The 16,548-nt window shown below is 37.2% G+C and overlaps 1 protein-coding gene across 1 annotated transcript; it reads left to right on the top strand.

Annotated features, from left to right (window-relative positions):
- Window positions 1-677: 677 nt before the first annotated feature.
- Window positions 678-14,654, top strand: LOC120194885 (O-fucosyltransferase 10-like). The gene is given in 11 exon segments (XM_039197061.1): window positions 678-1,277; window positions 2,078-2,177; window positions 2,514-2,528; window positions 2,531-2,580; window positions 2,895-2,983; window positions 3,069-3,266; window positions 3,479-3,683; window positions 3,779-3,946; window positions 12,945-13,112; window positions 13,647-13,837; window positions 13,928-14,654. Coding segments are annotated over 11 exon segments (1,839 nt in total). The 5' UTR covers window positions 678-869; the 3' UTR covers window positions 14,175-14,654.
- Window positions 14,655-16,548: the final 1,894 nt, after the last annotated feature.

Below are 16,548 nucleotides of genomic sequence, written 5' to 3'. Positions count from 1 at the left end.
TTTGTACTTGGTGTGCAAGATTGTTGGTTAACGAAAAATGAAGTTAAAGATATTATTGATAAGATTGTTAGTTAACTAACAATGAAGTTAAAGATATTATCGATAAGATTGTTAGTTAACGAACAAAAAAGTTAAAGATATTATTGACGTATAATTTAAGTAGATGTGTGCGATCAATAGACGTTTGAGGTCACTTTTTATGAATTAAAAGCCGCTAATATTGTATTTTATAGGTGTCACTTTAATTACTACACACCGATAGTAATTAATACTGTTGTGAAAATTAATCGGGCGAATTTAAATTTCAACGGATAATACTGTGCGAAAAATTAAAATATTTGGTCGAAATAGTGAATTAATTTATACAAGATTAACATTATAATTGAAATGCCCGTCCAGGTCAGTTGATAGAGTACAAGGCTCTTAATTTTATGATCGTAGGCATTTCATAATTCGAAAGTCTCTCACAAAAACTGCTCTTAAACTGACATTAGGGGCAACTTATTATCATACCTCTCTTACCCACGTTACATATGAAAAAAAGTAAGCTAATTTAACATTATAATCAGTTGATATACTCAAATTGCGCAGCCAAGTGCTTCCATATAAAATCAAATCGGCTCAGTCGAAGCCACGCCAAATAAAGAAGCCAAGCTTTTCTCTGTGTGATCTCAGTGGAAAACAACAGAACAAACCAAAATTAATTAAAAACAGAAACTTTCTTTTCATTTTCATTTTCAGAGAACAACTCCTGAGATCAGTCCACACTCTTCCCAGGTTCACTGAAATAGCTTCAAAATCTCCACAAAAAACCAAACAGGAAAAAGAAATCAGCTTTGATTTTGTTCTTCTCTTGGGATTCAGTTTACATGGTAGCTCACATTGCCATTTCAATGAAGCCTAAGAGCAACAACAATTGTTGCAGCAATGGCTACAGCAGCGATGTGAGTAACGGGAGCAACAACTCTCCTAGTCCACCTCCTTCGCCGCCCAAGCCTCGTCTTACACCTACTCTGTCGCAGTGCCGCCGTCGGCTGCGTTCCAAGACCAAATCTTTCGTCCGCCGTGAAAGCCTTGGGTCCGGCCTCAACTTCCGGCGTAATCTCCGGTACTTGTTGCTGCTGCCACTTCTGTACGTTTCCGGCTTGTTAATGTGTGTCGGTCCGTTTTCTGGGCTTTTGGGCTACGCTACTGTTCCTGGATCAGTGTATCGTAGCTATGAGAATTTTCAAAGACTTTGGGATGATATTCGCTTTGATAATTCTTCTGCTCTTCAGGTCTTCTTCTTCTTCTGCATCTTGCTACTTTTCCCTTTACTAGTGAGTATAAAATGCTTTTGCTACTTCTTCTGCATCATGTTAATGTTGTGCTTTTATGTGAAGTAAAAACTGGGGTTTCTTTCACAATTTTGGCTTATAGTTAGAATGGGTGTTTTTTTAAATCATAATTCTTTTCACTTAAGGGTTTCGATTTGCGTTATTCGATCGGTTTGTCGCTAGTCCTTATTTGAGTGTTCTCTTTTCTAATTGGTTGCTGTGTAGAAATAAGACAGTTTATTTTAAAATTAATTTGCTTCTTGGACAAAGTCGAAACCGGTACTATATGGAAATTGGTCATGGAATGAGAAAGCAAAGAAGCTTGACGGGGATAAGAAAGGATTTAGAAGACAGGTATTATTGGAGTTTTGAACTTTCCACTTGGAAAATGATGTTGATAAGAAATTTTAATATGTGTATATTGCTGGTGTCTAAAATCAAACATCTTTATCTTTTCTCCACTTAAGCTTCTATTATATTTGGCTACTGTTAGTTACAACATAGAACAGAGATGTCAAAATCATGCATGTGTTTGAAATGACCATAATAAGATAGTGACTTAGATGTAACTAATTTGACATTCTTTATTTTGTTGTATCAACGATCAACACAGAAAGCCCTGCTAAATAAGAGATCAATTCAAAAATAAATGAGCCATGTTGCCTTGGCTTTTCTCCTTCAGGTTTCAGTCCATTTAATTAGCAGCTAAATATGAGATATTTCTGCAATAAGCTGAGATAATGTGCTTCTTCTTGCTGCAGTTGTCCTCTGTGTGGAAACACAAAAGAAGGGTGAAAGTACAGAAACCTTGCCCAAATTCGACGGCTAGAAATCAGTTCATGTACAGAACTAGCATAATGGGTAATTCTTACTGAGATTGCTCCTCTCGAATTTCTATGATACTTTAGTTTCTTCTAAGAATGGTTAATGTTGGAGTTCAGAAGCAGTTGTGCATGAGCTATTCATACATACATGTTAGGGATAACAAGGGCAGGTTGAACATAAAATTTGTTACCTCTGTTTTTAAGTTTTATGTTTTCTGGTCATTGAGAAAATCGGTCATTAGACTTCATCCTATTCCACCTTGCAGACGCTTTATTGTCTTTGTTGATCTCTAGTTTTTTTATTAAGCAAATGCTTGTGAGAGAGGAAATGGGCTTTTGTTCACTTGATAATGTAATAGTTTTCCAATTTCAGAGTCTCCTGGTTCTAGTGTTACCTGATCATTGATGCCAATGGTGGCCTTAACCAGCAGCGTTCTGCGGTACGCTATTATCGTATTTTACTAGATTCCTACATTTTGTTTTGTTTTGGTATACTAAAAAAACTTGACAAACATGCTTGATTTCACTATTTGATTACACATTTGGTTCTCCTATGTGCACATACAAGATAATTGTTTTATACTTCTTATGTGTTTGTCAAATTATTTATTGTCATTTGCTGATAACCCCATTGTCCTAATGGTTTAGTGGCATTGGCACCTGTCCAGGGTTTGAAACCTGCCCCCTCCCCCAATTATCAAAAATATTTTCTTCGTCATATGAATTTTAAGTGTTGTCATTTCTTTGTTCTTAGATATGCAATGCAGTGGCTGTAGCTGGACTCTTGAATGCAATACTAGTTATTCCTCAGTTTGAACTCAACAGTGTTTGGAGAGATCCCAGGTAGACTGTCTTTGATCAGTTATCTTAAGATTTAACTAAAGGATATTTAAGAAACCCAATTCTTGAAAACTCAACTGTTTTGCAGTCAGTTTGGGGATATATATGATGAGGATCACTTCATCAACAACCTTAAAGGTTATGTAAATGTGGTTAGGGAGTTACCTGAAGCATTGATGGAAAGTTATGATCGCAACCTTTCCAATATTCCAAATTTCCGTGTCCAAGCATGGGCTTCTGTAAATTATTATTTGGGAGTTCTTCTTCCCATTTTGAGGGATCAAGGGTATGTGCCCTATTGTATCTTCTGCATCTAATGTTGTCATTAATAACAAAAAGAAGGTTTCTTTTATTCTCTTTTTGCCAATGAAACATTAATTGTATTAGCAAGTTGTGAATTGAAGTGAGCAGATTGTTTGATAGAAAACAAGCAACTTCTTTCTCCATCTATTTAACAACTTTAGGTCTTGTTATTTAATCAAAATTCTTTGAATGCAGGGTTATCCGCATCGCACCATTTGCTAATAGATTGACAATGAATGTCCCATCTCATATTCAATTGCTAAGATGTGTAGCCAATTACAAAGCATTGAAATTCGCTCCACCTATATCTTCACTTGCTGAGAAACTAGTCACTAGGATGATTGGCAGGAGCTCGATGACTGGAGGAAAATATGTCTCTGTCCACCTGAGGTTTGAGCAGGTATGGTGCTAATCCCTGTTTTACCTCTTTTAAAGCAAACTATTCATTTTCCTGAGGAAAATAATATGGCAACTAATTGCCTACCCAATTTTTAGGATATGGTAGCCTTCTCATGCTGTGTGTATGATGGAGGGGAGGCAGAAAAATTCAACATGGATTCTTTTAGAGAAAAAGGGTGGAAGGGGAAGTTTAAACGAAAAGATCGCGTCATTGTACCTGCTCTCAATCGAGTAGAAGGAAAATGTCCTCTAACCCCTATGGAGGTACCTAATAAAAGTTCAAATCTTTTTGTTTCTTTCTCCAACTATGGTTTGTTTAAATATTTCTCTGTAATTTTTGGGGGGACCTAGAACCATACCATTTAAAGCAAAGGCTACTGTGCTATTGCTCCTATAGCGGTATGTCATTGGCTTGTTATGTTTGTGTTTAGCAGTTATTTAGTTTGTGGTGCTGAAGGGGTAAGAAAGTCATTTTGAACTTTGAAGTTGTATACCTCCTATTCTTATTTAAAAACGAAAAGTCTATTTAGTTATTTAGCTTGTTGCGTGTATAATTTAGACTTTAATACATGCTTAATTACGAATTCTTTGTCTAATCGGGCATCTTGGATTTGGAAAGGAATAATTAATAATTTCTTTTCTAATGATGATTTTGGGGACTGTATAAGGAAGAATTTGTGTTTAAAGATGGGGAATGGAGAGACAGTGCAATTTTGGCATGATTCTTGGTTGGGTTCGTTCCCTTTAAAAGTTAGGTTCCCAAGGATCTTTGTTCTATCACTGAATAAAGGGGGCAAAGTTGCAGAATTCATGGAAAATTCTTCTTCAGGGTGCTTCTGGGACATTAAATTAAGGAGGAATTTGGTGGACTGGGAGGTTGAACAGTGGATGCAGCTTATGTCATTGTTGAGTTCTACCTCTCTATCATCTTTGCAAGATGATTGTTGGGTCTGGACAGGGAATGAGGAGGGTTGTTTTTCAGCTAAATCTTGTGTGAAGTGCTATTTTGATTGGGCTAGTAATGAGGAAGATGATGGTACTTGGGACAATATTGTATGGACAGGGGTTGCTCCTCCTCGAGTCGAAACTTTTGTTTGGCAGGCTGCTCATCAGAGAGTGGCAGTTGGAGAGGAATTGATAAAGCGAGGAGTTTCAGGGATTGAAGACTCGTTATGTCCTTTGTGTGGTAAGTGTGTGGAGTCGGTTTCTCACCTATTTGTTCATTGTGAGGTTGTCAGCGGCTTGTGGTATAGATTCTTGTCATCTTGGAATGTATCTTTTGTGCCACCTCAGACTTTGTTGGATTTCATAATCGTTTGGAATGATTTAATCCCGAAATCCACCATTTGGAAGTTCATCCCTAGGGCGGTGCTTTGGACAGTTTGGAAGTGTAGAAATGATATTATTTTTGGGAAAGGAAAGGTGGATGGCCCGTTATTGTTCTTCTTTGTTCGTTTTAGAATTGCATCATGGTTTGTCGCGAGATTCAATGATGTGCAGATAAATTTTGATTCTCTAGTGGGTGATATTAAAATAGTTGATTTGGGGGTAAGAATGAAGAAGGATTCTATTTCTTCCTCGTGTTGGACTGCTCCTCCCTTGGGTTACGTTAAATTAAATGTTGATGGTGCGATGTCTAAGGAGTGGGATAAAGGAGGCATTGGTGGATTATTAAGGGATGCTCAAGGGTTGCAGCAGGGTTCGTTTTCCGAAAGGATTGGGGGGGTCCTCCTATTCTTTCAGAGCTATTAGCTATAAAAAGAGGGCTGATGTATATTGAGGAGAAATCTTTGGTTTCATTTCCAAGGGTCATATTGGAATCAGATTCCCTTAATGCACTGAAATGGATTAAAAATCCGGGTGTATGTACTCCTATGTTCCAGCCGTTGGTGAAAGACATTGCTGCATTAGTGGAGAGTAGAGGGGTAATTGTTAGGCATATTTTGAGAGCTGCTAATTGTGAAGCGGATAAACGAGCTAAAGAAGGAATAGGATGAATATTAGATTATTGGCTAGGTTGCACAATTATTGAGCTGGTTTTTATGTTCTGTGTTTGGTTTTTAAGTTTTATGTTGTAACAGAACTTCTTAGGATGGATATGTATTATTCTGGTATTTATGAATTTTTAGGCACTCTTTTCCTCCTTCCCATGCCCTTCATGTTATTGTTGTAACATGGAGGTCAAGAAGAGGGTTTTTAACGAGGCATATCCAATTTCTATCAACAAAAAAAAATAGTTGAAAAAAAAAAACAGTCCATAACGGTTCAGTTATGATTAGGCTTTCTTATGTCATATACTCTCCTATATTTCTTGGTATAACTTATGTTTCTATTATGTGGATATCTTTCCTATATTGACTACTAAGTAGCGTTTGACCAGATTTTTCTTCCTTAATATCTTTGTAAATGCTAAAAGTGAGAAAATGATAGTATCTTGTTATTGGTGCATTTAATTTTGAATTTCTTAGTTTCTTGAAATCCGTATGGAGGGGACAAGAAGTCTTACCTTTTCCTTTGCTGCTGGTTGAGTTGAAGTTGAATACATTTAGATTTGAATTTTTCTCATATCTCAGTTATTCAATGTATTGTCTTTTTCATCAAACCTAAAAGAAATCTCTACTTCTGGTAACATAGCCAGAGAGCCACAATGAGTGAGAGAGAGAAAAACGTAGAGAGAGAGAAGTTGAAAGAAAAGTTAGTTTCCGATGAGGTTTGGACGGTGTTCGTCGACAACCTTAGTAGGAGGGTTTCTCGTTGTTCTTTAAGGGAAATTTTCCTAGTCCATGGTCCAATTTTTAGAGTGTTTATTCCTAAAGAAACAAGAAATCCAAAATACAAATTCTCCACTTTTGCTTTTGTTCATTTTAAGAGTGAGATTGGTTTGAAGAAGGCTGTTGAAGCCTTAAATGGTATATTGATAGATGGGAGGTTGATTTCAGTGAGTCTTGCAAGATATAAGGTATCTCGATCAAGGGTAGTGGGGATGAACATGCTCAAAGAAGGTTTCCAGTCAGGATTCTGCAGATACTTCAAAGTCTAACGAGGTGGATAACTCTAACAGAAGTATTAGGGATGCCAGAACTTACAAAGATGCTTTGCTGTCAAATAGAAGTGCTATGGGGAATAAGGATATGTTTTCAGATGTTTCTCACAGGGAGATAGCTAAGAAAAACATTTTACAAATGTATATTCCATCGGAAAGTTCAAGTTAGGTTAAAAGGTCTTTAACAGGAATCGTTAAACAATCATTACAGATTGAGTTGATTAAGAAGGCTCTAGCTAAAGATGGTATTGATATCCAAATTGCTCGTTGGGGCCATGTATGGAACTCTTGCGTCATAGTGTTTAACTCAACCGAGGAGATGATGGATATTTGGATGAATAGGAAGGAGCTTATGAATCTTGGTTCGACCGACTGGAACTATTATTGAATGATGAGGGTGTCCCAATGACCTTCTGTCTGGTGGAATTATTTGGGGTTCCTTTGTTTTGCTAGAATGTATCTTTTTTCGAGAAGGTAGTAGGAAGATGGGGAACACTGGTTGACATACACGATGCGACAAGATATAGAGAAGACCTCACATTGGCAAGATTTTTATCGAGGGTGACAAGCCCTTTCGCTGTTCCGGAAGCTACCACGATTGCCTCACATGGAAGATCCTTTAAAGTTAGTATAAAGATTGGATCGGCAAGCGAGTTTTCAAGTTCATTTTTCAGTGATGTTCCGGTGGAGGTTCCGATGGAGGTTTTTTTGAAGAGTTGCAGTCTGTTGATGAAGAAGACAGCCTACTTTCGGAAAGACAGAAAGTTGCAGCACGTGCAGCAATAGAAAATCGGATGAGAGTTGACAATTGGTTCGATAAGGGAGCATTTTCAGGATCTGAAGGAGCAGGTAAGGAAAAATAGCCTCCAAGACTTTCCTCCCTCAGAAAAGTCTCTAATTGTGGCAGTCAGAAAGTCATAACATTGGGAGTATAAATGTGGGGGAGTTTGCCGGTTTAGGTATTAGAAATTCAAATTTTTCGGTTGATGGATCACTGGCCCAATCTGAGGATTTTGGGCAGCCTGGGCTACGAGACTTTAAGGTTATTCCTTCTGGACCTTCAATCCAAATTAACCAGTTTGGGGAAATGGTTCAGAAACATAATTCTCCAGAAAATGATAGCAGAATAATCAAAGTGATGGAGACTTGCCAAAATGGAGAACAGTCTGCTGGTATTGGAAAAGAAGGTATTGAAGCAGAATTAAGGCTGATTAAATCCAGTTCTATTTCTTCCGGTAATAACGTTAGGCGCAGAAATCTAAATCGTTCCAAGAGGTTGTCTACAACTCAATCAGACCTGCAAGAAACTAGAAGTATGTGTAATTTTAAAAGGGTCTATAAGAGATCGAGGAACAGGATACACTGGTACGAATATTCTAAAGTTCATGCCAGATTATGAGGAAATCATAGTTAGTCAGGGAGGGGAACAGGTGGATCTTAATACTTCTCTACAGATTTGTTCTAATGCAGTCTTGACTTCAAATGAGAAACAAGAATCTGTTATTGTTGGAGCCTCATTGAACGAAATTGAGGATAGGGAGATTGAAGGATGTTTTTCAGAAGGAGAATGCTCTAATTTCAAATCTGGTTTGCTGATCAGAAGAGCCAAAAGAATTTTGACAAGGGAAGCACTAGATCATGTGAGCATTGATATAGCCTCCTCTCCAGCATTTTCAAATCTTTTGGAAGAAGTTTTAGCTACATGGGAGGTTAGTAAGCTCTTGGGGGTGTCTTTCAAGGAAGGAAAAGAAGCCTTTCTAGAAAAAATCATAAGCCTAGAGAGAGTATCGATAGGTACCATTCAAGGTGATCTTGGAGGAGGTGATTAGTTTGATTGGGGTCATTAAAGGAGATCGACATTTATTTTCAATGATGAATACAAAATTAATCATTTTCTCATGGAATGTTAGGGGTTTGGGTAAAAAACAAAAACAGAGGGTTGTACAGAATTTATGTTCTAAGATTTATCCTTCTTTTCTATGGCTGCAAGAAACAAAGACAGAGAAGATTAAAACGTCATTTTTTAGAAGGAGTGGGTTAAACAAACTCAGAGGTGTTATTGAATCTAGTTCGATCGGATCCTCAGGGGGTTTATTGTGTTGTTGGGATAATAATATTTTTGAATTGGAAAATCAGCATGTAAGCAGGAGATTTATAGCCATAACGGGTAAATTTCGAGCCAATAATTTCAGTTGTGGCTTCATCAATGTTTATGGTCCTTCAGTGGAGGAGAAGACAAGTTTTTTTGAAGAACTAAGTCTTTATTTAAGAGGTCAGAATTGTCCGGTTTGTGTAGGAGGGGACTTCAATGCTTACTTGTATGAAGAAGAAAAGATTGGCAGAACAGAAATTCTATGAATCTTTTCAGTCAGTTTATCCTACAATCTGGTCTTATTGATTTACCTATGATTGGAGGTAGATTTTCTTGGACTAATAAACAAGATAATCCAACCTTTGTAAAACTGGATCGTTTTCTTGTTGATAGTCAGTTTTTGGATGCATTCCCGAATATAGTTCAGTCCATTCTTCGAAGGTTTGTGTCAAATCACAATGCTATAACTCTTGAGAATAGGGGTGTAGATTGGGGTATAAAACCTTTCAAATTATTCAATTACTTGATGGATGATGAAGGTTTTGAGGACTTGACTAAGTCATCTGTTCAAAACAGTAAGAAAAATCAAAGGAAAGCGGGTGTTTTTAATATTTTGAAGAATGCCAAAGGTGCAATCAAGAACTGGGTTGGGAGAAGAGATCAGCATCAGCATGGTGTTTCAGACAGAGAATTAATAGCAAATTTGAACTCTAACAGAGCAGAATTGTGGAAACTACTTAAAATTCAGGAGCAGATCGGTTTCCAGTATTCGAGATCAAAATGGACTAAAGATGGGGACCGCAATACAAGATACTTTCATACTTGTGCTACAGTTAGAAAGAAGCAAAATGCATTGAATGCACTGAATTTTGGGAGAATTACGATTCAGGATCCGATTGCAATAAAGGCAGCAGTTAGGGATTACTTTTTCAAAATTTACAATGAGCGTTCAACTCTGGAAATTGATGACATAAAGTTGAATTTTAACAAAATTACACTCGATCAAAGTCAGTTGTTACAGAGAGAATTTTCTGAAGATGAGATTTGGGAAACCTTGAAGTCTTGTGATAGTAACAAAGCCCCAGGGCCAGATGGTTTAAATTTGGGATTTTTCAAGAGGTTATGGCCTATTTTAAAGGAAGATATTATGATATTCTTTCGTAATTTCTATTTGGGAAAAGATTGGGAACATGGTGTAAACCATACATTCATTACTCTTATTCCAAAGATTTCGAAAGCAGGTGGCCTTGATGATTATAGACCTATAAGTTTAGTAGGTGGGCTATATAAGATTTTTTCTAAGTGCCTATCAAGGAGGTTAAGGAGTTGCATTTCAGACATTATCAGTCCTTCTCAATTTGCTTTCATCCCAGGTCGACAAATTTTGAACTGCTCATTAATTGCTAATGAAGGAATTGATTTTTGGAGGAAGAAAGGTTTAAAGGGTTGTGTTTTTAAAGTGGATTTTAAAAAAGGCATATGACACAGTTGACTGGCTTATTCTTTTCAGAGTAATGAGAAAAATGGGCTTTGGTTCTACATGGATTAGTTGGATCTCGAAATGCGTCACAACAGCTTCTATATCAGTTTTGGTTAATGGGGTTCCTTCAGAGGAATTCCCAATGGCAAAGGGAATTCGTCAAGGATGCTCTTTGTCTCCTATGTTATTTAACATAGTAGGGGAACTCCTTAATCTCATGATTCGTAGGGCTGTTTCAGAAGGGTTATTTTCAGGTATGGTTATTAGCAGGGAGAAGGGAACTTTCAAATTATCCCACCTTCAATTTGCTGATGACCTAATAATATTCTGTGGTGCATCTAAGAAGCAGGTTATGAACGTAAAGAGAGTACTTCGAGTCTTCGAAGTTATATCTGGCCTCAGTTGAACTTAAAGAAGTCAAAACTATTTGGGTGAATATGAATGAAGAGGAAATAAGAGATTGGGCACAGTCTGTGGGCACAAAGAAATTCTTCTGTCCTATGGGATCCAGTGGTTCATAGTTTCAACAAGTTGCAGGTTGGAAGCATCCTCTCTTTCTATTGCAGGGAGGTTAGTTTTAATTAATTCAGTCTTATGCTCGCTTCCTACATACTATTTGTCATTGTTTAAAATTCCGGTTTCGGTGTACAAGTCAATTAATTCTATCATGTCCAACTTCTTATGGGGCGGAGGAAATGGTCAAAACAAGATTCATTGGTGGGTTGGCCCAATGTGTGCAAACCGAAATTCGAAGTGGATTGGGGGTTCCAAACGACAAGGTAACAGAGCTTTATTAGAAAAATGGTTTTGGAGGTTTGCTAATGAAAGAAATGCGGAATGGAGAAATTGATTTGTTCTAAATACAATTTAGACTCGTCTTTACTGCTATTTGACAATAGGTTACACCCAAATTTTCATGGATTTGGAGATCTGTGGTGAACAATCATTACAAGACCCTACTGCTGTAAAATTAGAAGCAACTATCTTTTCAAGTTGGCAATGGGGTAGCATTCGATTTTGGCAAGATTTGGGCAATGGATCAACCATTAAAGATCATTTTTCCGAGATTGTTTTCCATTTCCTTAACAAAACTAGAAAATTATCTGAGTTTGGTGATTTTAGCTCAGGCATTTGGTTTTGGGATATACATTTAAGAAGGAATTGAATGATTGGGAATATGAGCAGTGGTCTAATTGATGACAATTATTTCAAATATTTCCCTTTCGGTTGATTCATCTGACGTACTGGTCTGGAAAGGCATTGGAGATGGGGTATTTACTGTGAAATCTTGTGTTAGTCAGTGTTATTCAGGGACCTCAAGTTCATCAAAGATTAATTTCTGGAAGAATGTTGTTTGGAGTGGATTACTGCCTCCAAGAGTGGAGACATTTTTATGGCAAGTTATTCTACAGAAGCTGGCAGTGAAGTCAGCTCTTGTTAAAAGAGGTATGTTGGGTATAGATGACTTGTTGTGTCCTTTTTGCAAGCAGTTTGATGAGACACCCTCCCATTTATTTTTTACTTGTTCGGTGGTTTGGAGCATTTGGAATAAATTTATTAGGTTCTGGAACATTCAATCTGTCTTTCATGTTGATGCAAAATATTTCTCCTAGCATGGGCTGATTTGAGGATTAATTCGACCATATGGTCATTTATCCAGGGTTGTCCTATGGACATTTGGAAATTCAGAAATTATATTGTATTTGAAGGAGGGAAGTAGATCAAGCAGAACTCTTCTTTTTAGCTAGGTTCAGGCTAGCTTCATGGTACTTAGCTAAGTACAAACAGGTTTCGATCTCTAAGGATTTGTTTATTTCAGATCCTTCCTTAGGGGATTCTTGTTCTCCTAACTCCAAACCGATTGCAACTGTGATTAATTGGTCCCCTCCCCCAAAGGGCTTCATCAAATTAAATGTAGATGCTACTACTACTACTGATTGGAAGAGAAGTGGGATAGGTGGTGTTTTGAGAGATGATAACGGGACAATCATAGACACTGACAAGGAATCCGCAGGACCTGGTCCTCTTACTTTGATGGAATTGAAATCTATCCTTAAGGGTTTATCTTTCTTTCACACTATACGACACAGATTCAAGGATCAGTTGATCATTGAAAGTGACTGCAAGGTGGCAGTTAACTGGGTTAGGGATTTCGTTTCATGTCCTGTTGTTTATGCTTACATTGTTAAAGATATTATTGAAAACTTAGACTGTGAAGGTGTTATTAGATGGGTTAATAGGGCAGTTAATCTAGAGGCAGACGCTCTAGCTAAGGCTGGAATTGGTTGATATTTATGTTGTTTTTAAGGTTGTAACTATTTAGGTTGTCGATCTCCTTCAAGGAGTTCTAGGTTTTTGTAATCTATTGTATTAAGTTTATTATTAATAAAATCCAAGGCACTCTTTTCCTCCTTCCGCTGATTAAGAAATTTTTTCAGAGTTTCATTAATCCACACCATGATAGTAGCTATAATATAATAATTGTTTCATCTTCTCTAATTGGTTAAGTTTTTCTCAAGGGAATGTGAATGCTTATTCATATTTCAACTTCTCTTTTGTGTTTCTCTAAGAAATACTGTTTTGTACATGCTTGTCCTTTTTTGGAAAATAATAGCACAAATGCACAATGTTTTTCCTGTCAGCATAGGTTGGATTGATGCTAAGTGGTATGGGATTTGACAACACCACCTCAATTTACATAGCCTCAGGGAAAATTTACGACGCAGAAAAGCATCTAGCTCCTTTGCGAAAGATGTTTCCTCTTCTTTACACCAAGGAGTCTCTTGCTACACCTGATGAACTTGCTCCTTTCGAGGTAAATATTGTCCTACCATTCTTGCTATATTTCAAGTCTTGAGTTTGTTTGAAGGAAGCAGAGAACCCCCCCCCCCCCCCACACACACACACACCCACCTCAGTCATAACAGTTCTGTAATTCTGCACACTGACTACTCAGATGAAAACAAGTACTAGTTTTTTTATTACTCATTCAAACCAATACACTTACAGTTAGCTTCATGTTATCATGTTACTTTATGAATATGACCTGTATCAAAGCTTTAGTACAAAAGTTATACTTCAATGAAATTATTAATATACTTCTAGGGCCTCTGCAACAGTAAATATACGGAGAACTTAGAGGGGAATTAACCTTTTATGAAAGTGGAATACCTAGCCAGCTGCATCTTTTAAGTTTTGTTTTGGTTTATTATCTTGTGAGCGAATGCTTTAACCCAATTGAAAGTTGACTGTGCAAATAAGTCAGCTGAATGACCTCGGAAATGACCAACCTTTAAAGATGCCTATAAGCTATAACACCTGTTTAACACCCTCTGTTACTCCTTGATAGGGATATTCTTCAAGGTTGGCAGCTTTAGACTACACAGTAAGCTTGTTCAGTGAGGTGTTTGTGACAACCCAGGGTGGAAATTTTCCACATTTTTTGATGGGCCATCGAAGATTCCTTTTTCTCGGGCATGCAAAGACTATTAAGCCTGATAAACGCAAACTTGTGGTTCTTCTGCAGGACATGAGTATCAGGTATTATCCACCCCACTTCTGGGGTAAAAACTCATTAATGTACCCTTTCAGTCATTTGTACATATAAAACATTTCTGTTCTCATTTGCAGTTGGAAAGCATTCAAGGAAGAAATGAAAGTAATGCTTGCAGAAAGTGATCGCAAAGGGATGATGGTGCCTAGAGTTAAAAAATTCAACAGAAAAACTTCCATATACACGTACCCTTTACCAGAATGCGCATGTCTCCAGAGCTCAAATAATTCAACATTCAGACTAACTGATAGTGCAAATGTACTTGATTACGGCCATGAGCTACAAGATAATAAGCGAAGCTCATACATCAATGGCATCCGCTAAAGTGCAATCATCGATCATATATAAGGAAGCTATTGTTTCTGTATTTACCATCTGTTCATGGTTGTTCCACGCCATTGTTGCAGTGCTTGATCTGCCAAGGCAGATGGGAATTGCAGATTTGGTAACCAACTTGCTGATTCTCCAACCTTGAGTTCGTAGTCCAACATCGGTGTTTCGGATCGGATTTACCTAAAGATACAGGTTTTGTTTTGTTTGCAGTAGTGCGGATGTAAGACGTAGGTGGGATTTGCATACACGGATCATATGAGGTAGGGGGTTGACGTGATTCTTTAGCTTTTGTTTTCATAGTTAATTCGACTTATAGCAGGAGTAGTACAGCTTTCTCGATCCTTTTTATCATAAAGTTCTGCAAATTACTTATACTGTATCTCTTGAATTTTTCTTTTTAGTATGGCAGACAAGAGTACAAGACTGGCTAGCATAAATTGGATTGAAATATAATTGTGAAGTTTTTTCTCATATCTGTTGCAAAAGTTAAGAGCCTTTAACGTGGTTACCATATATATGGAATGGAATAGAACGTTGAATGAAATAATTACAGGGAATATGTTTATAAACATGAGAACTTTAGACACGACATTGATGTAAAATGAGTCATAATTGTTGGATTTGAATCATTTGATTAATGTTATAATTTTGTCGGGTAAACTATATCTGCTTCTGGTGCCACTTAATAATGTGTATGTGTTTGATGCTAAATGAATATTTTTTTAGAAGTTATAATTTAATTATTTAATTGAACAATTACTATAAATAGATAATTAGTCCTTCAAATTAAAATAAATGTTTAATGTGATTTGATATAATAATAAATTTAATTTCTGAAATTTATATATTTTCTAATAATTTAGTCAAAGTTCGAAACAATTTAACAGATTTAATCTTTTATATTTTAAAAAATTATCAATTTGATTATTTTCATGACACTGTTAAATCAAGTAAGTCTATCAAATAAATAGTTGATAAAATTACTATTATACCAAAAAAAGTAAAACCCCACCGAAGCGACAGTCCTCGTTCCTCGATTTCTGCCCTAAATAAGCTTTTACTTTTTGTTCCTTCTTTCTACCAGAGCTTCCCATGCGTAGACCGGAAATGCCGCTGAGATCCGCCTATGGACAGGGAAGCTAAGCTTCCGCTCCCCCCATCTGCCAATCTGGTCCGTCCAATCACCAATCAGGACACGTCATCTTCCACTTCATCCTCTTCGTCCTTTCCTGGCTTCATCTGTGATGTCCAAGCCGTCTTCAAACGACATCGCTCTCTCAGTACACCTCTCTTCCCTCTCTAAATTTAGTGGTCTTCTAGTCCAAATCCCTATTTTTTTACTTGGTTGTTGAATAATGTAGATTAATGAAGAAAATATATTCTTTATTCAGCTAAAAATTCTTGCTTCAAGTACAACCTATGACATGCTTTTATAGAACTCAATGACAACGTATTCAACTACTCATAACAACCTAACAACGTAGCTGTTAAGAAGTTTTTAAGAATTCAAGGTTAACAAACTAGATTAACAGACTAACTTCTAGAACACCCTTATACATGAACCTTCACGTGTACAATAACATATATCATCTTTCAACATTCTCCCCACTTCTTCTCTTCTTCAACAAACGAACATACATTAACTTTCTCGTGAAAACCAATAAAAACAGTTTTTGACAACGGTTTGGTCAAAGCCATCTGCGACTTGATGAGCTGTTGGAACATAACTCAGACACAGCTGATTTGCAACAACTTTTTCTCAGACGAAATGCACATCTAAGTCCACATGTTTGGACTGAGAATGATACACTAGATTAGTGCTTAACGCAATCGCAATCGTGTTGTCACACCAAATCATTGGTTGTTTATGTTGTGGCACCCCCAAATCAGTAAGTAATGCATCAACCTAGGCCACTTATGCTGCTACATCAGCAAGGCTTCGATACTCAGCTTCTATGGTCAACCGTGAAACCACCTTTTACTTTTTTGCACTCCATGACACCTGATTTCCTCCCATAAACACGTAGTGACCAGACATCGATCGCCTATCATCAATACAACCACCCCAATCGGCATCAGATAAAGTTGTTATATGTAACTCCCCTGGCAAAAAATCGAGACCATAGTTCAACGTCCCAGCTAGATAACGTAGAATACGTTTAGCAGCAAGCAGATGTTCCCTTGGAGCATGCATATATTGAGCTACCTTGTTCACACTAAAGGAAATATCAGGCCTAGTATTGTGGCACACATAAAGTAGTCATTCCACTAAACTACGAAACTCTCGAGCATCAGTAAGCAATTGTCCTTCATCCTTGCTCAACTTTGAGAAAGCCACCATTGGAGTAGAAGTAAACGAAGCCTT

The sequence above is a fragment of the Hibiscus syriacus genome, unplaced genomic scaffold (assembly GCF_006381635.1).
Source record: "Hibiscus syriacus cultivar Baekdansim isolate YM2019G1 unplaced genomic scaffold, ASM638163v2 tig00117005_pilon, whole genome shotgun sequence".
Taxonomy (NCBI): domain Eukaryota; kingdom Viridiplantae; phylum Streptophyta; class Magnoliopsida; order Malvales; family Malvaceae; genus Hibiscus; species Hibiscus syriacus.
This window is presented reverse-complemented; position numbering and strand designations above follow the sequence as displayed.